The 26837-nt window shown below is 50.0% G+C and overlaps 1 protein-coding gene across 5 annotated transcripts in view; it reads right to left on the bottom strand.

The window, feature by feature from the left end:
* The window catches only part of PAX2 (paired box 2), a 78878-nt gene that overhangs the window by 34625 nt on the left and 17416 nt on the right, over window positions 1-26837 (bottom strand). For 3 of the 5 annotated variants that reach the window (XM_004427959.3, XM_004427958.3, XM_014785651.2), the window contains exons 4-5: window positions 13203-13288; window positions 11527-11646 (exon numbers count right to left, since the gene is read on the bottom strand). In XM_004427959.3, coding sequence (XP_004428016.1) covers window positions 11527-11646; window positions 13203-13288 — 206 coding nt within the window. Of the gene's footprint in view, window positions 1-5609; window positions 5679-11526; window positions 11647-13202; window positions 13289-26837 lie in introns of all 5 variants that reach the window. The other 2 variants (XM_004427956.3, XM_004427957.3) reach the window with 1 other exon arrangement.

The following is a 26837-nucleotide window of genomic DNA, read 5'->3' as shown; positions in this document are numbered from 1 at the left end:
TGCTTGCATTTATGAAGTCTTTGGTGCGGAAAGCAGGGTTGCAAATGACTGCATCAGAGCGACAGTAAAGGCCATTAATTTCCTGTTATGTTTTCCTGTGTTGGGGGCTTTATTAATTTAATTTTACACTGTCGAACAACAGCGAGAGCTGACACTGCCACACGCCACGGCTGGGGTTTTCTTTTTGTGTGTGTAGCAAGGCTTTGCCTGACATGCAAATCAACGCTGTTACCGGAACCAATAAAGACGTGCGGAGGGAAAAGGGAGGGATAAAGAGGGGGAGGGGAAAGGAAAAAGAAGCGGAGGGAAAGGGCGAGAGCCATCCTTGGCCAGTTTCTGCCTCCCTCCATGTCTCACGTGTATGCCTCACGTCTCCTGGCTTCCCAGGCATCCTCCACAATCAGTAATTTCTGCCCATCCTTCACTTTCCCTTCTACTCTCTGCCTTCGGTGACTCTGCCTCTGTTGTCCTCCTCTGTCCCAGTCCTGGTAGAACTTGAATAGGGACATGAAGTTCCCAGGAAGAGGTGAGAGAGAGACTTCTCCCTATTGCCCATCCCCAGTGGAGGCACGTCACGAGAGCACAGGGCGAGAGACAGGATGTTGTCAACCCCACAGGCTGGAGCAAAGGCCTTTGCTAGAAACTTCCCTTTCCAGTCATTTTTCTCCTCTATACTCCCCTTTCCTCTAAAGTCAACCATCCTGGCCCACTTACACATTATTGGTGCACATGCACATGTGCGTGTGCTCATGAAGAAGAGTCTAGAAAGGCAGATATTCCACCTTGCTTATAAGTCCCTCTGAGAGCTCCCATATCCTAACCCTGTCAACCATTTATTTCCTTTGAATGCCTAGAAAAAAAGACTGTCTCTAATGGTTTCTCCTCAAGACACTGGCAGCCGCCTTCAGTAGCCGCAAGGTACCCAGTTGGCCTAGACCAAGTGCTGGAGAAAAATGGATCCCCAGCATCAGAAAAAAGGTCGGTTCCTGGCAGACCACATTCTCATTTCTTTTACTACTTAGACCTCATACCTACCACCCCAAGACCACCCACACTGCCCCTCACCCAGAGTAGCTTCCACTGCTGGTTGTGCAGTGGTCCACACTGCCCTCGGCCCAGCTCACCACACCACCAGTCCACCCAGGTGTCCACAGTGCCCATGTGTCTGGGCCGGCCACACCAAAAGAGATGGAGATGGGGGTGGGGAGGTAAGAAGGAAGGAAAGAGGAGCTCCTGGAGTCCCTCCTACCAAACACCTGTCTGCATCCCTCCATCCCAGGCTTCACAGTCTGCTGGAGCCTAGGGAGATCTGTGTGAGCCGGTGAGACAGAGAAAATGTGTGTGTGCATGTGTGTGTCCGTGCATCTCTCCCTCTGTCACTGGCTTGCTCGCACTCCTGCCTGCGCTTACTGCTCCAGGAGCTGTCTGGCAGGCTCTGAGAGGCTGTTGGATGGAATCCAGCTCTCCCTAGGAGGAAAGTGTAAACTTTATCAACTGCATTTACTTTAATGCAGGTTCCTGGGGCTGCTTTCCTCAGGCTTTCTTCTCTCCCCTTGTCTGCTCTGTCTCGGTCACATTTTATCTCTGCCCCTGTGTGCACCTAGACCTCACACACACACACACACACACACACACGCACACAAACGCACACACTACAGCCAGTACTCCTGAAAAAGAGGAAGCCTGGGGCAGGAGGAGAATGCGCAAGGTGTAAAAGCTCTGTTTAAAGGAGAAAGCCCTGGAAAGGCCCCGTGAGATGCCCACGCACTTGTCTCCAGTGGAGGGGAGCACAAAGGCCGCTTTGAGGCAGGCAGGTGGGTGCCTCAGGGAGGGAGGGAGGGATGCTGACATTTCGGGGGCTGGCAAAATTGGGAGCCACCTGGAGGCTGGGCCACGGGGCTCCAAGGAAGAGAGGAGAGAAGGCGAGGCCTCCACGCAGGTTGAGGTTTGTGAGGCCTCCCTTGTCTGGTGCTGTCAAGGTCAGCAGGTTCGGGTTCATCCAAGGGTCAGGATGGTTTGAATTACTGGCTCTGCGGCAACTCGGCTCTGAGGCTCGTGATCCAGGCCCAGCCCTCCCCCAATCCTCCTTGCCTTTCTACTCCCATGGGGCAGAATGGGGAGGGTCCCCTGAGGAAGGCAGGCAGGGGAGGGGTCCTTCCCTGGGCTCCAGGGCTCCTTTTTGTGTAGCCAGCAATGGTCGGGGAGGCTGCTGGGACCCACTGCTCTGACAGGCAGCAATCCTGGGTCTCCCCAGCCTACCTTCTCTCTAAGCCGCTTTTCCGAGGGGGCTGCCATGCCCCTGCCCTTCTCAGCTGCCTGCTGGCCTGCAGAGGAGGAGGCGCCCAGGGAGGTGAGCCCACAAGCAGCAAGGCCTGGGGGACAGCCTAGTGCCTGGCTCCTTCCTCCTGAGTCCAGAGCCTGTGCTTGCTTAGGGGAGAAGGGCAAAGCTGAGGCAGCGGATTTCTCCTTTGGTGCCCTTGCCAGGTGGGGGAAGGAAACGATGCCTACCTGCCATCGTAGGAAGGTAATTGCCAAGTGGAAGACTAGGAGTTGAAGATATATTCTGACAAGATGGGTGTGCACACACACCTGCACAGGAGTGTACAGATGCGGATGTGGGGAGGAGGACCTGAGGCCTTTGCTGGGAAAGTTGTAATACTGTGCTCTCCCCACCCCAGCGTCCAGTGGTGGAGCACACCTACGGCCCCCTCTACCGTGAATCTGTACATTCTCTCCTGGCGGGTGGGGTCGACCTATCTATTCTGACTTTTTGGCACTTCATGAAAAACAATACTCTTTTGTGCTAAATCTCAACATACTTCCTCAGACAACTATATGTAACTCTTTATCCACAACAGCATGAACTGGTTGGGAAACTAAGGTGGTTAACGATTTGGTTGCAGTCTGATAGAAACACAGGGATTTATGTACAAATTCATGCACCTGTGTCAGCTCCACACAGCATGGTTACAGCCTGGTATTTCTCCACAGAAAAAAGTAAGTCCATGTGTGCACAGGGCCCAAGGTAAAGGTCTTCATAAAACATGGACATAACCTACACTTACCTCTGCATAATGACATGGTCAGTATTCAACAGGCTCATGGCCAATATCACCTAGAGAGTTTGGCTAAAATATGCGATCCAACTAAGATAGAAAAATTCCTCCCTCAGGTATGAACGGTCTAATTTCCCAGGTTACTAGGAAGATAGAATCATAACAATGAATGCGTGTTCATAAGTGGATTTTTTTTTTTGGCGTCTTAGGGAATGCTGACCTTTGAACCTTAGCTCTTTCTTGAACTGGAGTGGACATTAGCCAGGTTTTGAATATTTGTTGGAAATTGAACATAGGCTGAGCTTTGCTAATACAGTCAAACTCAGGCACTTGTCTGGACAGATGTAGATCTGGTTTCTGGACTTTCATAGGACTTGCCTCATGAAGGGCAGTATGTGACCTGTGCTAGGTAGGATAGTGTGTGTGAAATCATATAATTCCAGCCACTATCCACAGAGTTCCTCTCTTCAGAGAAATGCAAACTCTGCTTGGCTTCCCTCTGCCAATATAACATTTTCTTTCAGAGCCTGGCCAGGGCCTGGAGGAGAGTGAAGGCAGAAAGAGGATCTGCGGGTCCCTGTCCACGGTGTATGCTCACTTTAGAGCTCGGAGAGCACACCATTCCCAGGGCCACACTCCTGGGTGGGTATTCTCTGAGAAGGGAATTGGATGGCTGAGATGTATGTGTAAGGATCAGGTGGTAAACAGACATAACTGTGCCCAACTGCTGGGTTTAGGTTAAGGAGTCAGTGCAACCTCGTTTTATTTACACAACATAGTGCAACCTCACTGTGTCTTCTAGGCCCTCCTCAGCACCCCTGCCAGCTCCTTCAGGCTGAATCCTGTCCCACTAAAATGGTGTGTACTCAGCGAAACTTCCCCAAGCTCTTCCCAGGCAGGGAGTGCTCAGATCCCTTTCTGCTTCTGCCAGCCCCCTGCTTCTGGACCAACAGGCATTGTGGGCCTGAGAGAATCACACTCCAGCTCCTGCCTCTGCCTCTGAATGACCGCCCATGCAAGCCTACCAAGGGGTGCTCACCTGCAGACTTCCCCCATCAGCCTCCTCCAGGACTGCAGGCTGCACCCAAAGTCCCAGGGCCTGGTGGCTGGGCAGTGGCAGCCTCTCCTCTTCCCAGGGGTCCTCCTTGCCTGCCTTTTCTGACACCAGCACTCTTCCTGCTGCCACTCCAGAAAGAGAGCGGGGAAGAGAGGCCGGGGACCAGGGCATGCCTGGTTTACATTAATGAGATACACTGAGTGTAATCCAGCCATGGAGGCAGCCTACAAAAGAAGGCTATCGCGGGCGGCCAGGAGCAGAGCTGCTCAGGTAATTGGTTTATCTATCTGGAAGCAGGGGGAGCAATCTCAGCACAGACAGACTAGCAGTAAAGTCTCTTCCTTAAGGCTATTTCCTTTGTCTTTTCAATTGCTTGCGCATCCATGGGAGAGAGGGAGAGAGTGTTAAAGAGAGAGGGAGAGGGAGAAATGTTAATTTGTGAATTAATGGCTTTTCTCAGCGGAATTGTAAATTCAAATGTCACCTCACACGGTGACACCACGGCTGGTCTGCTGAAGAAGCAATGATAAGATCCCCCACCTCCCTCGGTGCCCCTCCCTCCCCAAAGATAGCTGTGGAGTGGAACATGCTACTTTTAATTTGCAATAACAACACAACAGAGGTATGCAGTAATGACTGCCTTCTTCCACCCTCCTCCTGGCTTCCTTCCCCCCAGTCCAGTTGGTTCCCCATTTCCTCCCTCTCCACCTCTTTGCTCTTCTGAAACAACACCTCACTTTGCCCTGGCTGCCCCCCACCCCACCCCACCCCAGCCAGGGCCTGATCACATGGGGGGGTGCGCCTTTAGAATTGACGATGCTGCAACCCTCTCTTCTCCTTCAATAATCAGGGAATTAATGACCCTGAAGTTAAAGTGAGGCTGATACCGAGGCCCTGCCCAGCGTTGGGAAAAAGCCTTCATTGTTTTCAAGCAGGAGGCGGGCAGCAGTGAGGGAGATTCATGGATGGAGATTGAATATGCAATTTTCTTTCACCTTGCCAAGAGCTGCCCCTGGGCTGTGCCTGGCCTAAATTTTTCCTTTTACCATCTCTGCCTTATCCGGCCCTCCCACCTCCCTTCCATTCTTTCCAGAAAATTACCTTCAAAATTGATTTCCACTTTTACAAACAAATATAATGGGAACACAGGAAAAAACTTGGGCCGTGATGAATTAGGGCTGTCAGGTGCTTCCAGGTCTCCTTTGCTTTTGTTTTACTACCTGATCTGCTCTTTGTTTTTCCAAGGGCTGGAAAAAGTGCCCCCAACCACTGAGTGCTTGACCCTCCAGGCCACCGGGGCCTCAGCCCCCAAACCCAGCAGTGGCCCACGGCGGAAGTGATCCAGGCCCCAGACTCTGTTAGCCTCTTGGTTTCCCAGCCACCTCCTCCTCTTCCGCTCTCTGGCCCTTAGGAACCCACTCTCTGAATAGACTCTAACCACCACTCCCCAACTATTTCCCCTGACCCCCACACCATGTTCCCTCTGGCCCCCATACCTCTTAAAGTCCAGACCAGATGCAAACCTCCACCTCCTCTAACGTGGGCAGGATCAGTGTATACCTCGACTAGAGCAAATAAGAGATAGACGGACACTGAGAGATCCTGAAAGGTAGGTAGGTAGAAGACCTGGGAGCAAAACTCTGAGATTGGGAGACCAGGCTCCTCTTCAAAGGGCTGCGGGGGTCCCAGGCAGCATCTCTCACAGCCTGAGGGTGTAAGGGTTCCCAGCTTCCGGCTCCCTGGCCTTGGGATCCAGGCCACCCCTGGAGGCAGGCTCAGGACAGCCCATCTATTTGCCAACAGAATGCAAGTGAGGCCTATGGGGCCCTTTGGGCAAAACTCTATATGCATACTTGTGCCTCAGGACCATGGACCTTTAACACACTCAGGCCTAGCTTAGAGCTCTCTCCACTCACTGGCGCTGGTGGACATGCACCTGCTCACATCTGATCATCTCTTCAAAGTATATACACTACCCAGAAAACTGCATGCCTGCCCAATGCATGGCCTTCCACATCCTCTCTCACCCAAAGATCTCAGAATGGTAGAAAATACACACATACACACATTCGCATAAACCATGTAGAAAATTACATATATGTCCATAAAACAAGCATACATTTCCCAAGGTAAATAAATAAAGTTGCATGTGGGAGCAGAAATGCACTGCAATGGATAGAGGGAGGGGTGCCTCCTTGTTAGTTCAGAAGGGGTCCTATATTTATTTACATACATCTAAAATGTTGGTCGATGCTAAGAGATATGTGGCCCAACCAAAAAACCCAGAGCAAATGAGTAAGCAGAAGTGAGCAAGGGTCATCCCAATCTCCCAGGGGAGGCTGACATGTTCCCCCACTGCCCTCGTCCCATCCAGGTTAGCTTATCCCAGCGTCAACTTCCCTAGGCTGCCCTACTTGAAAGGAGCTGCGCCAAGGTTAGGGAGCCTGTGCCCAAATAAGTTTCTTTCTGACACGACTTCATTTCCCCTCGAAACATAAACCTGCCAGTTAGGCCTTCCTTCCTAAACACACAAGGACCCATCTTCCAAGACAGAGTTGGCTCAACACTCTACATCCATGATCTCATGTAGTCCTCTCCACAGTTCCTGTGAAGTAAGTGCTGTTACCATCTCCATTTTACAGAGAAGACTGAGCTCGTGAAGGGTAAGTGACTTGCCCAAGGCACTGAGATTGAAACCCGGCTGTGCCTCACTCCAGAGCCCACACCCTTCCCCACTGGGCCACCCTGCCCACCTGTGCTGCGCTCCAGGGACTGCCTGCTGGCCTCCACCCTGGTGGGGTCTTTGCAGCCTTCTCCTGCCTGAAGCCAGGGCTCCCAGACAGGGCAGGTGCTGCTCATTTCCACAGCCTAATCCCTCATTCGCTCCAAGTCTAACCTGAGCAACACACACTCCAGGACTTCTAGGAGGGAAACTAACTAACTAACTAACTAAGGAACTAAACCGCTTCTTCCAGTTACGGCTTCATCCAAAGCAGAAGGGAGCTATTAAAGGCAGCGACAGGACTCAGCCATTGCAGCCGTGCAACCTGCCCTGCCTGCAAATGCACAACTGCACCGGTTTGGCACCACTCAACTGCACAATTCATTGTGCACCTAATTAATGGAATGCAGAATCCCAGCCCCCTGCAATCCCACACATCAAAGGATGATACCAACACAACTCCTCTCACACATACCAACAGACTCACACCATATGACTTCATTTGGATTTTTGGACAAGTTATGTAAGTGCTCTGTGCTTCAACAACACCGATGGACAGCAATGCTTTGGGCCACAGCTGAAAGCAACTGGGTAAAGGCAAAGGACTTTGGTTGTTCAGCCTGAAAAAAAATACAAGAATCTCTATTCTCCAGCCATGTAAGCCAGTGCATGCAACATTCAGGGAAGCAGCATCCCTTCAAAGGACCCTAATATACCAACCAATAATTGTAGCCAAAAAGAGGTAAAGATTTTAGCAGAGTACTGAATGGGGATTTATGCTCTCGGACTGATGGACAGCCTGTCTTCCGGGTGCTTCGTGACATAACTTCCTCATCTACCCCTGGTCTGTCACCTGTCTCATTCTGGGAGCTCCTGGACTCCTGGGGGTGGGGGTGTCAAAGCTTCACGACTAGCACATTTCTCAGAGGAAAGTCTGGGGAGTTTTCCATACTTCCAAAGGCCAAGGCATGAGAAAGCATCTCAAGCAGGCTCACAGTCACTGTCAGGTACCTGTTTCCCCAGAGTCACGGCTGATCAGCCCTTTACTAATACCCCACAGATCTGATTGCTGCTGATACTAATAACGCTGTCCATATTCCGAGTGCCAATGCCAATAACGCTCTGGGTATTATCACTGCAAACACCAATAACTGCCGCTGAGATTGTCTCCATAATGCCAGCACACGCTGCCGTGATTGTCCTCGCTAATGCCCACCACCGTGACATTGTTAGAGCTGAAGAATAGGCCGAACTGTACCCAGAGGCAGGAGCGGGAACAGCCTGCTTGAGGATAGAGAGGTTCACAGCTTGCCCTCGGGGTATGACACTTCTAGGGAGATGCCATAGTGTGTGGGGCCAAAGGAGGGCCAGCCTGGCCTGGGCAGCAGGGTCCTCCTGGAGGGAGACATGCCCCTCCACTCCCTGGAGGTCTAGTCCTCCGATGTGTGTCCCCGTTCCCATCCCAGCGCCCCTCAGTGCCCAAGTCAGCTTTCTTTTGTGCCTGCGGCGCTGGCGCAGTAGCTGAAGGACACACCTGCGTGTCTGTGCAGCCCATGCCCGAGGCTGCCTCCTGCAACCAGCCTGCCAGCCGCTTTGCTACCTTGGCCTGACTGCAGAGTTGGGCTACATCATCTTGACACATAATTATCTCCCCTATTCTTAATCATCTGAGCTGCTCCCTAATGCAAACTGGGCCTGGCTGCTTGGAGGCACCCAGAGTGGCCGGGGGCGGGGGGCTGGGGAGGACAGGCTGTGAAAGGTCTGCCTTTGCTCTCGCCTTTCCTTTCCTCTCCCTTCCCACCTGGGTCTGATGGATCAGGAGTGTGGTGGTGGTGGGGCGGGTGGGCAGGAGGGGAGAGGGATCTGGGAGAACTGGCCTCTCTCATAGTTCTGGCCTCCACAAGGGAGGGGCTGGTCAAGAGGAGGGGAGAGTCAGAGCAACAGAACCACCCCCCAAAAGAGAAGTCGGGCCTCTGATCCTTCTTGCCACCTGGCTAGGCCCAGCAGGGAAGTGTTTAAGCAGTAAGAGGAAACTTAAGAGGCCCCCATTGTCCCTCACCTAGAAGACTCCAACTGCTTCCTGAGATGTCTCCCTGCTGCCATCATTATCACCCTGCTGGAGGATGGTCTTCTCAAACCCAGCCCTGCTCTTTTCCCTTCCTACTCAGACACTTTCAGTGGCTACTCATACCTGCAGACAAAAGTCTAAACTCCATATATGGTCCAGTCTTGGCCTGATCTCCTGTGACCCTGACCCATCCACTTAGCCTGACCTCCCATGACTTCCCCTCATGCCTTTATCCCAGCCAAAGCGCCCCTGCATTTTCTCACTACAGTACCTTCTGGTCACAAGGCCAGTCTATCAGATAGAATTTCACACTACCATTGTCTGTTTTTTGAGGAAGATTAGCCCTGAGCTAACATCTGTTGCCAATCCTCCTCCTTTTGCTAAGGAAGACTGGCCCTGGCTAACATCTGTGCCCATCTTCCTCTACTTTATATGGGATGCTGCCACAGCATGGCTTGATAAGTGGTGCATCAGTCCGCACCCAGGATCCGAACCTGCGAACCCCGGGCCGCTGAGGTGGAGTGCACGAACTTGACCCGCTATGCCATTAGGTGGGCCCCTACCATTGTCTTTGAACATGCCCCTCATCCATCCCTCAGGCCACCCCTCAAATTGCAGCCTTTCTGGAGGGTTACTCCCTCCCCACTCTGAGCTCCCATGGCCTGCAGCCCAGACCTCCATCATAACACAGATATCTGATGGGCCTTTCTGCTTTCTGGGCTCACATGTTTTACACGCCCCACTAGACGGTAAGCTCCTTAAGGACAAGAATCATATCTTGTTCTGCTTTGGGATCCTATAGCACCAAGCCTTTCTTGCAACTGATGGACAGGAAGGGTTCACTGAATTGAATTGACTCGAAACAATGAATGTGATCAATTGCTCAGAGAGGAGAGCGCTCTGTTCTGGGCCAGCTGGGCCCAACCCAGGGTGGCCATAGCCTCATGCCGGTGCCTCCCTACCTGGGCCTCCTTTCACGGCTCATAGAAGCCCAGGAAGCAGAGGACATGCTTGGGCCCAACTGCAGACCAATGAGAGAGAGCACAGAGGGGGTCTGGTGGCCTTCCCTGGACCCCTGGACACCTCACACTCTAAAAAATGCAGGGGCTGGTGGCTAAAGGAGAAACCCTTAGGGTCTGGGGCAGAATCTTCCAAATCACTCAGGGTGCCAGGGTGCTTGGCTGAAGTCTGAGTGTGGGAAACCCCCAGGGAGAATTGGGACTTCAGGCCTTTATGCAGCCTCCCCCTGCCCATCAGGGGCTGCCGCCAAAACAACCACAATGAAATTTAGTGAGTGGCAAAGGCTGTGGCAGCCAAATGGGTTTGGATATTTTGGAAGAAGGAGAAATAGAGCCAGACAAGCTGTTTTCCTGTGAAACGAGGCCATTAGGGCTTCTGGAAGGAGGCCAGTGCCAGGTCATCACTGTCTTGCCAGACCCAGGCCTCTCCTGCACTCTGTCCCTTCTGCTGGAGGCCAGGGCTCTCACATTCCCTTTTCCCTCAGCCTGGGCTCAGGGAATCTCAGCTTTGTCCCTTTTTTTCTGTTCCTTACCCTCTAAAGCTGCCTCAATCAAGGGCTTGTCTATGCTTAGGATGACCATATGATTTATTGTCCAAAGGGACATTTTTGAGAGAAAAAGGAGATGCTGACTGGTCAAGATGCAGGGACAAAAGGCATAACTTGGGGCTGGCCTGGACTAACGGGATGCATGGTCACCCCCTTTACACTTATCTTTAGAGGATCCTGTCTATTTCATGGGCGATACCCTTAAAATCATATGCCCTCCCTAGAGCAGGAGGTTACTGCTTCCCCCGCAGGGCCCATGAGATTGGGGCAGGAAGCAGGCTCCAGACACTGGTGTCTCCATTTGTCTGGGCCTGCCAGCCCTGCGCCCTGGCCTCGTGCATCGGAAGAGAACCAGATGGTCACCAAGGGACCCCTAATACCACATTTGAAAAACACCTTCTCCCAAGCTCATTGCCACCACTCTCTCCTCTTACTTCTTTTCCCCTCTCCCCCTCCTCCCACTTCCCTCTCCCTTTAACTGTGTGCCTAACAGCTGGCTGCACCTTGAGGAATTACAGGGAATGAGGGGAAGGGCCAGAGAGGAGCCTGAATGGTGTCTCCTCCCATGGAGAAGAAGAGTAGAGAGGGGCCCATGTCCAGCAAACTGAGTGATTATAATGGGCATAATATCCACATGTCACTAGGGTCAGCTGTACGTGACATCACTCCCCCATCTCCTGATGGGCTGGGATCAGGTGAGGACAAGGCAAGTTGGCCTTTCATTCTCGGGTCAGAGACCAGCTGCTCCCCTACCTCCAAAACCTTCCCAAGGTACATGGTTCATGCTTCTCCTCCCGGCATCCCACTGGGATATTCAGGGTAAGTCCCAGCGGAAGATGAGGCACTCGGGGCTGCTGAGCAGATGGTGAAGCTGATGGCCCCACCAGCAGCCTGCTTCCCTCTCTCCAGGAGCCAGCAGGGCAGTGGGGGGACCTGGGCTTTGCTACTAAAATTGATCTCACAGCAGAGCAGCTGCGAGGCCCGGCCGAAACCGGAGCTCTGAGTCCAAGGACAAAGCATGCACAGGGGAAGCCAAGCCTCTTTCCTCCTCCTTACCTTCATCACGTTTCCTCTTCTCGCCATTGGAGCGAGGGATCCCCAGGATCCCGTTGATGGAGTAGGATCCCACTGGATCATTGGAGGCAGTGGAAACAGGAGGGGAGGCCGTGCTGGGAACTGGATGAGAGTAAGGAGAAAATGCCGTCAGGAGAGTAGCTGTGAGTGCAGGCCAAAGCCCCAAGGCTGGGGGCAGAGAGAAGCAGAGGACATCAGGAGGGATGGGGAGCCCACATCCCCTTCATCCTCCGAGGTTTAGGGGAGAAGGAGTTGCTATATATAGTGCAGACTATTCACTTCTGTCCAGCTGAGTGGCGATTAGTCAGCCCCAGGCCTTCTCTGCAGACCTATAGATTTTACTGAGGCCCTTGAACTCACTTCCCTGAAGATGGATGGAAACACTAAAGCTGACTGAATCTAGAAAGTGACTCGGCAGTCCTGTAGAGAGAACAGCTCGTAGGATGCCTCCTTGCACAGCTTGTCTAATCTCTGGAGGCAGGGCAAATCCTTCGAAACAAACCCCAGCTCATTGTCTCTCAGTCTCCCCGGCTGAGTCTTTATCAGCCCTGATTTAGAGTCTGTGGCTTTCTAAGATCTGTCTCTGATTCTCTAAGAGACACAAGAATGGTCCTGATAGTCCCCAGGAGTGCTTAGCTCCTCTTTCCCAGTTGCTTCTGGTCTTGAAATCACTTGAGAAGTTCCTAATTTCCCCTCAGGGCACAGGCTAGTGAACACATTCACTCCATGGTGATCGACTCAGGTACAGCCTGGCCCAACCCTCTCTCCTGGCACACGCTGTAACACAGGCCCTGTAAACAACAGCCCCTGCCAACTCCAGGAGGGCTGGGACCAGCCATTTCTACTTCCTGCTGGTCAAGAGAGAAGGGAACAGCTGCCAAGAGGGACAGCTGGATAAGTTTAAACATATCCCGGCCCCTCAAACCCCAGGCCTCATCTATGGCTGTAGCAGCACCAAGCGCCTTGGGCCAAAAGGAAGACAGTATATGTGTGTAGGGGCTGTTGCAGGTGTTCTGGTAGGCCTGGGTCATATCTCTGAGAGGCCATGAGGAAGGCTCAGTAAATAAGGAGGTCGGAGAAAGGCAGAGAGTTACCGAGGACATGAGAGAGAGACAAAGAGATCAAGAGAGACAGGCCAAGAGGAGGGAAGGAGAGAAACAGAACAGATCTGGAGCCACACATGCAGAGAGAAGAAAAGCGAAAGGGAAAGGCAGAGAGAGGAAGGAGGAGGAGGGGAGACGGGAGAGAAGGGGAGAAGAGAGAAGGCTAATTTTAAAATTAGGAAAACAAAAATGGAGTAAGAAAGTAGATATGAAAGAGGGAGAGACAGGTAGGGAGACAGAATTAGATAAAAACAAAAGATGGAGAAGGAGGCAGAAGGGAAGGAGAAGAGCTAAAGAAAAAATATTGATTGAGAAAGAGGGGAGAGAGACAGAGAGAAAGCGAGAGAGAGGTGAGACACAGACTGACAAGGCAAGGCAGCCTCACGGCTGAGGCAAGAACCGAGCCTCTAGGGGCTCAGGGAGAGCATGTATTGGGAAAATGGCCAGGCCTTGGACCTCAGACAGGCGGGCGGTGGGCATTTCCCGGGGGTGGAGCCGAGTTTCCCAGGTGTCCTACGTGGGGCCCAGCTTCCTCCCTTCCCTGAGCCCTCTTACCAATGGTGTGGCCAGGGGCAGTCACTCCCGTCCCAGCCCCATCTGGCGTTGGGTGGAAAGGCTGCTGAACTTTGGTCCGGATGATCCTGCAACAGCATCGCAACAGCATCACCCATCACATGCCCTCTCCTGCCCCAGCCAGCTCCAGCCCAGCCCTGCAGAGGAACTCTTCCAAGCTCCTCAGCTCCCCCCTCACCCCTCTGCTCCCTGCACCCCTGCCCTCACTGATGGCTGCAAGGCACAAGATTTCCCTCCTGTGGGCTCTGTGGCTCCAGCCTAGCGCAGCTCTGGGTGGAGGCAGTCTGCATTCTGCCCTGCCGTGTGCATCGTCCGAATTGCAGCGTGATTTCTGGTAGCAAAGATCGGTGCGGCAGAGCAAGTGGAGCACAGCTTCCTTCCCCTTTCGGGGGGTGGGAACTGCCCTGGTGACTTGCTGTCCACCATTGCCTCCTCAACCACACACATCTCCTCCTGGGAACAGGACTGCCTGGGTCTGGAGATTGTTTTGGAGCTGGATCTCCGATTGGGACTGTATTACAGTCCTCCAGAGCCAAGGGAGGGGGTGAGATGTCCCCATTTCCTGCGCTAAAGAGAAGACAGCTAGGGATGGCCTGGGTCACAGGTGACCCTTTGTCCCCAGTATTCCAACACAGCACATGTGGTCCCCTTGCCAGATGTCAGGCCCTGAACAACTTCCTGAGCCCACTTGGTACTCTCAAACAAGTCAGAGCCCTGTCCTGCTCACTGGCCCGATGGCCTCCTTTTCTGAGGTCTGACTTGGATCACAGCTTCTCTACCAGCCTAGGTGACAAGCCTGCTGCCCTCCCTGTGCACTCTGGGGGTGGGGGCTGGACCAAACATCCCAGGGCTGAGAGTGAGCCTGTTTGTCAATGATCTGAAGGACCCAGGGCTCAGTGATACAAAAGACCAACCCTGGGGCCAGGACTGAGGAACACTCCCCTCCACCCACTGGTCAAATTAGGTGCCCCTGAGAGCAACTCTTCCGAGGGTGTTGCTCCTCTCCGTGGAGAGGTGTGTGAGCCAAGTTCACCTCAATCGGCCAGGTGAGTCACAAGCCATGAGTGGACTTGAGCACTCGCAGAGGCAATAGAGATAAGGCCCCTGCCTCACAGTGCTGGGGAAGGAAGATACCCACCCAAAGAAAGCTAGGTAACACCAACGGGTCAGGCAGTAACTGCTGGAAGGAGGCAGAGGAGGAACCATCTGCCTTGCAGGTGAGGGAATTGGGAAAGAAGTCACTGAGGAGGCAGAACTTGATGTAGATCTTCAAAGCAGAGTAGGGCTGAACAGATATAGAGATAGAGATAGAGATAGAGATAGAGATAGAGATAGAGATAGAGATAGAGATAGAGATAGAGATAGAGATAGAGATAGAGATAGAGATGGACATATAGGAACCAGAGGCACAGAGGGTAGTGGAGAGGGCACCGGGCTGCATGGAAGGGGCCCTGAGTCCAACTGCTGACTCTGCCGTTAAGTAGCCACATAGCTTTGGCCTCATCATTCTACTTCTCCAGGCCTCAGTTTCTTTAGGCGTAAAGTAAAGAGGCTGGACTACAGGATCTCTCAGGTCTCTTTCCCCAGTAAAAAGCAATATGATTCTAAGATGAACAAAGAAGCAGTGGGGAGCGCGTTATAAGCAGGTGCTGGAGGAGGGTAGAAGCAGAGCATGGACGCCGAGTGAGTGAGCTGTGTTATGGGTTAATGCCTAGGCCGGTCAGCCAGAACGGTGGGGGAGTGTAAAGGAGTAAGAGGAAGTAATGCTGCAAACTTGAAAGTGATGATGATCAGAGTGATTTTTCCACTTATCGAGCATCTATTATGTGCCAATATTATATGCAATTTATATGACATATATACTACTGTTAATTCTCACAACCACCTCAAAAGTAAATGCCATCATCCTCATTTTTCAGATTGAAAACCAGGGCTGGCAGAGGTTAAGTAGCTTACTTGGGATCACACTGCCAGTTAGAGGAGAGTTAGAATTCAGTCTCTAAAATGTGTGCTTTTTGTTACTTTGTCATACTCCCCCCAACATATAGGAACCAAGTGTAGAGAGTCTCAAGCCATGAGCGATTTCTAAACTCGACGGATGTGTACAAACTGATCCTGGGAAAGCAACACACAGGCATGAGGGGGTCAGGGGCTGGTCTCAGGAAAGAAAGAGAAGAATCTGCAAGTCATTGTGAAGGCAGAATGGGCCGGATTTGGCAACTAACTGGAGTCAACCATGGCTCTAAAATCCCAATTCTGTTAACTGGAAGGCTGGTGGTTTGCACCACTGTTAGGAAGAGGGATGCAGGGAGGTGACTGTTTTTGTCCTAGATTTGCAGCGTTTGCAGTGGTAGGGGAGCAGCCAGGTGGGCATGGCCATGTACAGCAGATACAGATTTAGGAGATTGTCAGGGAAAGGAGTGTTGACAGGGACAAGAGGTCTAAGGAGAGGATATTGGAGGACACCTACTTTCAGAGGCTGGGAAAAGAACCTGACCTTGCAGAGGGGTCAGAATTGGTCATACAGGAAATGGCAGAACCAGGATTGGCATTTGAAGGGAATTGGGAATAGGAAGAGGCACAGATTTGGGAATTCTGGTGACCACTAGTGACCTTGGAGAGAGCAGTCTCAACAAAGCAACTGAGGCAGGAGCCAGACAGAAAGAGGTTAGGGAGTGAATAGGAGGAGAGGGAGGCAGTGAAAGTAGACTACTGGCTTCAAAAATTTGTAGAAAAGGAAAGAACAGGCAAGTATGGAAGCTGGAGGATGGAACTGGCAGCTGACTGGCGAGAAGGCTATTTAGGGTAGGAAAGAGGTGGATTTAAGTTTGTAGGCTGAGGAGGAAGAATCAGGGAAGAGGGAGAGACTGAAGCGGGCTGAGAGAATGTAGATGATTGCGAGAGAAAGGCAGAACAAGGAGAGAACGGAACGCAGGGCACAGGGGAGCAGCTAGCAGGAGATGGCATAGTTTGAGATGGCCAAAAGCTTCAAAAAGGAGCTTTTACAGCTTTTGTCTGTTAACAAAGAAGAAGGTAAGGTCATCTCCCAAGAGTTGCGGGGAAGGTTTGGAGAGTGATCACAAAGGGAAAGACCAGACAGTAGCTAAGGGCAGTGTAGACGGGTCTACATGAAAAGTCTAGAAGGAGGCTGAGCATCTCAGAGCAGCTGCCCCTAATCCACTGCGGCAAAAGCTTCTGGGGTCTCGCTGGGCCTGTGGGTGGCTCTGGCTTGAGGGCTGATGGGCTCTGGACTAAGGGAGCCCCAGGGCAGGGGCTGGGTGAGACGGACAACTGGATGGCCTTGTGGCGTTTCTGTCTTTGTTACCCAGAGCCTCTGAGCCCTGGGGTGCCGGTGCAGATTTAGCTGAGGTAGCAAGTGATGGAAAATCACTACTCCCTGACAGCGGCTTGGTGGTGCATGGGAGAGGAGTTGGGCAGGGTGCCCGCCGCAAGTCACTAATGGTCTTGGTGTCCATCCATGCCCCCCAGGCAGTGGGCACTTGCCAGTCCCCAGAGTTGATCTCAGGGAATTTAAGAACTGGGATTGTGGAAACCAGATGGTCATCCATTGCCCTCTTGCATCCCATACACAACCCGGCAGCTCATGGGAAGAACACTAGGGGTTAAAAGGATAAAGTAAAGCAGTTGCTTTGGGTGACTGCCTGATACTATTTCCCCTGGTTCCTCTTCCTCCTCCTCCAATTCTTTTTCGTTCTTGGCCCCACAAGCCAGCCAGACACATCTATGGTCTCCACGGCCCCAGACAGGTTTGGCTTGGAAAGTCAAGTCCCGGGACATGAATCCTTGGTGGGTGCAGTTGGGAGCCCTGGAAGGCACATCTCTACTGGGGACTGGGAGGTGCCATTTCCTGTTTCCATGGAATGCCTGCCTTGCCAGGGTGCCTGCTCCCCACTTCTCTCTCCAGCATGCTTTCCTTCACAGGAGTGCTCCTTCTCCCCCACCTTTCCTGAACCTCCAGGGCTTTGCCTGGGCCCAGCCTGGGCACTTCAGGCACTTGGTGTCTCTGACACTCACAAGGGTGTGAGCAGAGCAAAGGCACGAAGGGGCTGGTTCTGGGCTCCGTCTGCCTCAGTCTGAGTCCCAGCTCTGTTACTTATCGCCCGGGAAACCCTTTGTGGTTTCTTATTCCCTCATCTGTAAAATGAGATAATAATACTATCCACTTCCCAGGACTGTTGTGAGGATTAAATAGGATAATCCACGTAAAATGATTAGTATGATGCTTGGCTCAGTAAATGCTGGCTATGATAATAGCTACTAATGTTATTATTCCTATGGGTGACCCCTAGGCCTGGCTGCTTTCTGTGTAGGGGCTGAGCCAGGTGCAGGTAGGAGGCCTCTCACCCAATATGCCCCAGCCTGGTCAATGAAGCTGCTACGGAGACCCTGGGGAGATCGTTGAGAAGACAGGAAACAGCAGCAGCAGGTATCACAGTCTGACCCAAAAACAGGTGCATCAGACAGACTGTCGGGAAGACAGACTGGGGACCTCAGCCTTGGGGGCACAGGGGAGGAGCCACAGACAGTACAAGCAGCAGCTCCTTCAGGACCCAAGAGATGCCAGGGGCCTGGGGCAGAGCTTTAGAATGAAGGATGACAAGGCAGGTGAAGTCACTCCCTCTTTGGTTAAATTCCCAGGAGGCCTCCACCTCCCACCAAGCTGAAGATCCAAACAGTCTCATCAGCTCTGTGAGTTAGAATGAAAGCATGTAATGAGTCTCCTATTAACAGTTTGTTCAACTCGTGAGGAAACAGAGCCGCTCCCAACATTCTAAGAAAGCACTAGGGAGAGTCTTACTCCCCTTCTGGTTCTGCTCCCTCTCCCTCTGCCTGCTCCTCTGATTCCTCCCTCCGCGTTTCATTTCATTCTCTGTCTCTCTCTCCCCTCTGTCTTTCTCTGCCCCTCTTTCCGTCTCCCCTCTCTTTGTCTGTCTGTCTGTCTCCGTGCACCCTCAAGTCCCACTGTGCCTATGTGAGTTTATTGATTCCTGGGAGCTGGGGGAAAGCGGGAGGCAGGGCTGGGGTGCAGGCTCAGGGATGGAAATAGAAGGCTATAAATTATTTGTGACAGGAAAGCAATAGTGGCAGAGTGCTGAGCACAAGTCCTGTGTCACTATTAGATTCCTTTTAGCCTGATGACACTGTAAAAAAGGTTAAGTGTCTGCTGGAATCGTACACCTGGGGGGCCGGGGCAGCCTGGGAGCAGAACAAGCCACTGAGAGCAGGTATATCAATTCTCCAGGCCAATAATATTCCTCTCATTGATCGCCACGCAAAGTTCAAAAATCTCATTACAGCCAGGCAGACCGGGAACTTTTTACAAATCAATAGAATGATATAATGTATGTATACTTAGTACAAATGTATCTATTCATCTATCCATCCATCCACGGTCTGCCTCAGGGTTTCCAAGTTAACCTACCCATCATATTATGTTATGTTATGTATGATATTATATTATATGATAATAAATGGTGTGCAAAAACTCCCCCTGAGGTGGAGACAAGAAGAGGTCCTGTTAGCATTGAGGTGACCTCAGACATTTCACCTTGGAGGGAGTTAGGTGGCAGAATTTCCAGGACTAGGCTGCTCAGGATTTCTAGGAGCAATGCTTCCTTAGCAGAGGCTCCTATAATCAAAACCATTGTCTACTAAATATTTACTGTGAGCCTGGCAATGTTCCAAGTGCTTCAAACAGTTCACTTAATCCTCACACAGCCCATTTTGCAGGTAAGGCATATTATAGCTTGTCCGAGGTCACCCATTTAATAGACGGCAGATCTGGAGTTTGAATCCAGGGAGGGCCCATGCCCTTACCCGTTAAGCTATGCTGCCTCCAGGAGAGAGAAACCCAAAAGCCCAGAATCCAAACTCCTGGATTCTGTGTCTAGTCTCTTGTTCTGTTGTGTTCTGAGAAAGAAACGATAAGCTGCCCCCTGAGCTTCAGTATTCCCCTCCAGAAAACGGGAATAATAACACCTGCTGGGACCAGCTGCTGACAATGTGATAAATACATGGGATCCCCAAGCATGTCCCCATGAAATCCTGTCCAGCTGCCTAGAACAGACTGCCTTCTCCACTTTGGAATTACTTCCTATCGGAACGGCAGGCTGGCTCCAGGCCTGGTCATATCACTGGTTTGATCAAAGGGTCTTTCGGGCAAGAAGTGAAGTATCTACATACATGTGTCATATACACGTATAAATCAGTTTAAATTGTTCTGGGGTAGACTGCCCACTTTAGAGTCTTTGCAGGAAATACTTAATCCTCGGTGTGGGGAAAGTCTTTCCTGATTCGCTAAATCAAAGGAACTCCAGGTAAGAGAATGTTTTCAGACTAGCTGGCCCCACTGCCCTCTGAGCCAGATGAGTGGTGGGAGGGGCCTCTGCCAGTGACTTCAGGCTGCCTGGGTATTTATTATAGGCTGGTTCATTCCAGAAGACAAAACGATATTTGCTTCAGCAAAGGATATTTTGCCCAACGAATGCAGGTAATTGCTTCAACTCAGGCCTTTGAGAGCCGCCTACACCAGGCACGTGTCTCTGGCTCAGCCCCGAGGCAAGTCAGAGCAGCACAAACAGCTGGAGACTTTTCATGGCAGAATGTCAAGTGAGATATCGTAGATCATCCAGGAAAATTTCACCTCTCCAATAATGGTCCCTACCTCTCCCTACTCCTGAGAACTCGAAGGAACTAGTATCTCCCCTCTGTACATCCAGCAACTGAAAAACTGAAAGTTACTACCTCCTCCTCCTAGAAACCCAGAGGAAGCAGCATCCACCCTGCCCTTCCCACTGGCAGCCTGGAAACGCTTCACATAAACTGTTCTCCCAGGCTTTGCAGTTTGTGCAGAGTTGAGTTGTCTGCCCACGCCCACTCACACGCCCTGCAGGTTTCAGTTTGGACAACTGACCATATGTCAGGCAGGGTTCTGTGCATGAGAATGGCCATTGATGAGGAGAAGGCCATTCTTCAGAGCTGTGGGCCGGAACTTCCATTCTGGCTGTAGTAGGATATGCCTGGAATACTCAGGTTCCAAGGGTAGCAGGGTTCCTCCCAAATGTGTCAAGAGCTTCTGCCTCCTTTGTTGCTTCTTGGAAGTCATAACTGAGCTCCAAGAGATGAGAGTCCTATTAAAAAGCTTGCAGAAGGGTGTCTTCAAACTACTGTCCTTGAACCACCTGCATTAGAATCCCCTGGGGTGCCTGTTAAAATGCAAACCCCTGGGGCCCACTTCAGACCTTCTGATTAGAATTTCTGATGGTGGTGGGGCCTAGGTATCTGTATTTAAGCAAATTCTCCAGATTATTCTCAAACTCTCTAATGTTTGAGAAGACTACCTTAAGCCAGAGGGTGAGAAAACCATCCTTGTGCGAGTTGGGAGAAAGTTGTAGTGAGTTAACAAGGCTCCTTCCTCATAGTCTATCAATCCACATTTCCCTCCATCTGCTAATCCTAACTCCAACTGACACAGTAACCAAAATGCAAGAAACTCTCAGTTCCTCTGTGGAAACTAGACTATGGGTTAAAAATAAAAATAACTTCAAAATAGTTTTTGGTATATTCCAGGAGGGTAGATTCCCAGTGGGTTCCTTAGATACCAGGCGTATTTTCTGTATCAATTTAGGTTTCTAAGACTGGCACTGAGGGCAATAATCTTTCCACCACGTGTCCCTGGGAGCCCAGGCCAGACACAATTTACCAGGCTAGATGGGCCATAGGGCTGGCCCAGGGGGGCAATAGTGATGGTTTATATGATGAATGGTAAGCATATGGATTGATTTAACTTCAAGATATGCATAGGTTTAAAAATTAAGGGGCAATGTGTTTAACTAACCATTTGGAAACCAGTCTGCGGTGCATGCCAAGCCCAGAGCGTGACCAGACTAGCTCCTCTCACCACTGGCCCTGCCCTCATCTGTCAGGACTTCACAGCTAGACCTGGGGTCCACCAGCTGTCCACCCCCCGTCCCGCCTGGGAGGCTCCAGAGGCTAGAAGACTGCCTGATATGTTGGTGAAAGGGGTGCTGCTGTAGACTCATTGCTGGGACATGTGCTCCCCGTCCATCCTCCCATCCCTCCACGGGCACGCCCACCTCCCTCTGTAAGCACAGCCCAAGGAAGCCTGAAGGGAAGGGCCCCTCAGCAGCAGCAGAGGTGGGGCCTCCTAGTGACTGCCTGGCCTCCCTGCCTCTAGCCCCTCCCACCTCTCACCTAGTTACACCAGTATTCCGAAACAATCCACGGTCTCTCTCTGTCTCCTCCTGAAAGAACGTGACGTGGCTAAACCCTACAATTGCTTCCTATTACCTACAGGATAAATTCAAAATTCCTCAACCTGGCCTTCAAAATCTTTCCCAATCTGGCTCCACCCTGGCTTTCCAATCTACTTCTCTCTGTTCCCTTCTTCCTCTCAGGGTCTAGCACAGAGCTTAAGCCTTGTTTTCTTGCTTTCTCAATTCACATGGAGTCCTCCCCTAGACTCTGAGTCCTATCAGGGAAGATGTCACGCCTATTTTTCTCACCATTGTATTTCCAGCACCTAGCAACAGTGCCTGGCATAATGTAAGTACTTAAAAACTATTTGTGAATAACAAATGAAAGTTACTATTAGTAATAATAACAATAACATAATCTTAAGAGACATAGTCAGCTAATATATGTTCACTATGTGCCAGGCACTGTGCTAAGCACTTTACTTGGGTTATTTAATTTATTTCTCACAACTTCTTATGACGATTTTATCCCTTTTCTACAGATGTGGAAGCTGAGGCTCAGAGAAGTTAAGTAACTTTCCAAAGGTTGCACAGCTGTTAAGTAGCAGAGCCAGGATTTAAACCTGGCAGCCTGACTCCAGAACCCATGCTGCTAACCACTGGGTAGAATAAGTCAGTTGTGTCAAGAGCAGGTGGTCTAACCTACGAGAAACTGGGCCTGAATAGAAGAGCTGCTTATAATAATAGTAAAAGTAATGACTGTTATTTCACATTCACCATGCGACAGACATTGTAACAAAAGCATTTTCTCATTCGAAGCCTAACTACAACTCTATCAAATAGGCACGTTCCCTGTTTTACCAAGTAGACAACAGAGAGGCTAAGCAACCTGCCCAAGGTCACATGCTTAATAGCATTGGAGCCAGACTTTGGGTCCAGTCCTGTGACTCCAATGTCTATACGCTGAATTATATCACCTCTTCTGGAAATTTCTATATTAATAGTTTTTTGTGTTTATTAACTATTTGGGCATGAACAAATTTTTCCTTCGGTCTTTTCACATCAATGATCTGGACAACTGAGCAAATGTATATGTAGACAGTGAACAGAGATTGCATGTGGCTGTGATTCAAACATGCTTCCCCTCTCCTGTGCACATCCAGTAGTTGTATTGGATAAGCATCATGTCTGTGTTACAAACGAACCTCAATTTTAGGTTAAGTGGCTATGGTTTCAGTGTATTTTATATGCATTGGTAGGTTTTGAGGGTAGATTTTCTAAATTCCCTATATCTATCTATCTATCTATCCATCCATCTATCATCTATCCATCTATCTATCCATCCATCCATTGATCATCTATCTATCTCTCTATCCATCCATATAGTTTCCAAATCACACACATGATTGTGTGGTGATACCGCTTACAGATGTGTTTCTCAGTTTCTCAGTTTCTAGAACTATTAGAACTATTTCTACAATTAGTGTACCTTTACATTCATGTCTGCTTTAATGCATTGATCCAAGATTTATAATACTGATATATTTATCAAAACCTACTTCATGAATTTCTGCCCAGTTATGCCTATTTCTGTCAAATATGTAAGCCACAGTCACACACGACTCCACACTCGTCGCTGTTCCCTCCCAGGGCGTTTGAGATGCTCACATCACAACTGTGTTTTTATATTGGTCTGTGCACCAGTATTGATGTGCGTAAATGTGCATTTGTATACCTGTGTATCTTTCTGTCTATGGCCAGGATGGGGTGGGGGTGGGGGGGATGTGGAAATGAGAGAATTATTAAATGCCAAGTAGATGTGCAATAAATTCCATTGATTTTATAAACTCCAACTTGTCTTCAGTCTCCTTCCATTCTTTATCCTGGGGGCATTGCAACAAAAACCTATTTTAAATACCTTTACTTCCCCCCTCCTCTTCCCCAAAAAAGTGTCAATATTTTATTTGGATTTTTAACTTCGCTCCATAACAGTTGTTTGACCTCCTGACTCGTACGAGTCACATAAATTCTGGGACTTTATTCAGGAGCCATGTTCCTGCTATTGAATAAGCAATTTGGGAGGGTGAATTAATGACTTGTGCTGTTGCTGGAAAGTCCCTGAAGAAATATTAAAATTGCTTGCAGACTGAATCGATACTCAGTGAACACCCAGCAAGAGGGCTTCGGCTCTGGAATGGCCACAGAGGGCAGGGCTTGGTGGAGGAAGGGGAATTCCTGCTCCCAGCTTGGCGAGCCCCCTCATGGCCCACCCCCACTTTTCCCTCCATTCCTGGAGCTCTGTCATTTTCCGTAACAGCGAAGTCTTGTTAAACCCCAACCACGACAGAACTGATTTGTCCTGTCTTGGGAAGCAGGCTCAGGGGACAGTTTACTCTCTTACTAGCAACGAGCGCCCGGAGGCCCTATTGGAGGTGATGGTCTGGACACATTCACCTGCTGGAGAACCAGGATGGTGCTGCTGCTTTCTGGCAGGCTGCGCTGTGCTTGGGGATCAGGGGAGCGCTGGGTTTGGGGACGCTGCAGCTGTGACCATTTTCTGCTGGGGATGCAGAGGGCAGGGTGTTGCCCTGCTGGCTCCATCTCTGTGTATGTTGGACAGGTGTTTATCACCACTTGGGCGGCCACATGATTTCAGCCTTTGTGTATGGGTGTGCCTCTGGGATGGAGAGTTTGAATTGTGTTGTGTGTTACCGTGTATTGCATTGTGCTGTCGCATTCCGGCAGCTGGCTTAAGGTTTGTTACTCGGTATTTTGTGGTATTGTATCGAGGTGACCGCACTTGGTGTAACACCGAGTTGGAGGAATTTGAGTATTGTTTGGTGGCAATGTCTGTGTTTCTGCTTTGAATTATTGCGTTCGTCGATCGTATCAGTGTCTTTTTTTTCATAACGTATGTCTCAGAGATTAGGTTAATGGGTGTCTCCTTGGTGATGTGGGCTGAGTAATGATGTTGGATCTGGGTGGTGGTGTATGATTTGGTAATTGCTTTCTCAGTGGGGTTGTGGGTGAGAGGGCCCATCCTTTAGCTTTTTTAGCTTACTCTGGCTTGGTCATTTGCACTGCTCCTTTCCAGGAGGAAGATGCTAGAGATGCAGGACAAATTTCTTCTTGATGACCAAATGCACAGTTCTATTTGTCTTGGAAGCAAACTGCCCCTGCTCGACAGAAGAGTTCTGACCTCACCACACCGACACAGCTCCTGGTGCCACTCTTCCTATATCTGCCTAATTTGGAGAGTTAAGCCCCTAAGCCAAAGCCTATGCCTGTGGGGAGTCTAGATCCCTGATGAGGCTAGAGGAGGATGGATGGGGGTAAAACCCCCAATTCCAATGGGAATAACAACATGAACTCTAGTTCCAAGAAAGCCCAGTTCGCTCCACTTTGTGGCTCTAGCCATCCGCGTCGTCCTCCTTCCTAGTATCCCCAGATCCTGTGGCTCAACAATCATGGGGCCACACACACACACCACGGAAGAGCAGAGGAACACGTACTAGGTGTGACTTTCTACTAGGGTGCCGGGTCTTTGTTCTGAACTTGTAAGTAAATGTATGAACACGTTGCTGGGCATGAGACTGCAAAATATACAGAGCTCCCCAAGAGATTACACAAACCTGAACTTCCTTTGATCAAAGGTTGATATGAAGTATGGACTAGTGGATAAGCACATGAGTTTTAGAGCCAGTACTGCCTGGGTCAAATCCTAGTTCTGCTGCTTAGCCTGTGACCTGAGCAAGTTATTTAACTTCTCTGTACTCCAGTTACCTCCTCTATAAACAATCCTATAAAGCCCTATGGGGTTGTTTATGAGGCTTAAATCAATGCAAGATGCTTATAACAGTTCGTCCTGCAGCAAGCACTTGTTGGCTATACTATTATTATTATGAATATAAGGACTTAACCAAGTAAAGCAGCCATAAGATTGGCCTATTCACACGTAGAAACAAGTACACACATGTGCTGATGTACATAAAATCCCAAGATAAATCAAAGTGTGTGTGTGTGATTTAAGCAGAGAAGTGCAAAAACTACAGTCAGAGAGGGACAATCAGGTGGGGACAGGGGTTAGTTCTCTTCTGGACCTTCTAGTCCATTTGGACAGTGGCAGAGGCTGGAGGTTGCCAGAGTTCACCACTGCCCTTCTCCATACAGACGGCTGCATCCAGCCCTGTGGCGATGAATAGGCAGAAAGGAAGATGGTGGCCCTTATACATGTTACACTTATAAAAAAATTTTAAGCATGATTAAGATCTCAGGATTCAAATTTGGCTCATTTAAAATATTTATTTTCTAATTAAAAAAATCAGGACCTTTACCAGCTAATAGGTGTAATGAGGAATAGTGGAATCTAGGCATTAAATTTAGGAACTAAGGAAGGGTTAAAAAAGGAATCAGATAAGGGACTGTTAAGGCATTTGGGTGTGGATCTTACAGAAGTCCCTTGCGCTGAACTTGGTTACCTAACTAAGCTGAAGGGGTAGGGAGAACTTGGGGTCTCAGCCTCACTCCATGGGCTTTCCTATTAAAGATGGGGAGCCGGAACACATCATCGTGAGTTTGGGAGACTGTGGTTTTCATCTCTGCTCTTGTTGGGCACAGAGGAAGAAGGAGAATTTGCAGTTGTCCAGTTGCTTTGAGCCATGGCACTGAATACATTAAGCCCAAAGTAAATTTTTTCTCCTAATTTTTTTCTTAAAATTTTTTATCCATTAGCAGTAGAAGTAACTGCAATGATTATCAACCTCCCATACTTCCCTGGGATATCCAGATATGTGGGACAGTAGCAGACAGATTTGGTTTGAATTTATCAAATATTTGCTCACTTCTCTTCTTTCTTCATCCTCTATCTTATCTCCATTTTCTCTCCTCTCCTCTCCTCCTCTTCCTGTTTTCCTCCCCTTTCTCTCCCCTCTATGACATCAAAGAATCAGAGGAAACCTCCAAACCCATCAAATAAGGATTTTTTTTTTTTCCATTACTGTTTCATTTTACCTTTAAAAAAACTACAAAATGCAAAGCACCACAACCCATGAAAATGCCGTGAATCCCAGAGAATGCCAACCTTCAACCTCTCTGGGCTTATCCCAAAGAAGGAGGTACAGTCACACTGACTTCACACACACACACACACACACACACACACACTCAGAGGCTGGGCTTTTAAAGTTGACAAAGGGGGCAATTATCTGACTAATTCTGTTCAACAGTCAGATAACTGAGTCATAGAGTTTTTTCCCCTGCAGGTACACAGAGCAGGCCCCCTTCCTAAATCCAGCTTGGCTCATAGGGGACCACAATTCCCAGTCGCAATCATGATACGTAATTCTGTTCACACAATATCCTTTTGGCTCCTCAAGCTTTT

This window comes from Ceratotherium simum, chromosome 6 (genome assembly GCF_057802395.1).
Source record: "Ceratotherium simum simum isolate JZ-2026a chromosome 6, ASM5780239v1, whole genome shotgun sequence".
NCBI lineage: Eukaryota > Metazoa > Chordata > Mammalia > Perissodactyla > Rhinocerotidae > Ceratotherium > Ceratotherium simum.
The sequence above is the reverse complement of the archived record's forward strand: the minus strand, read 5'-3'. Positions and strand labels throughout refer to the sequence as shown.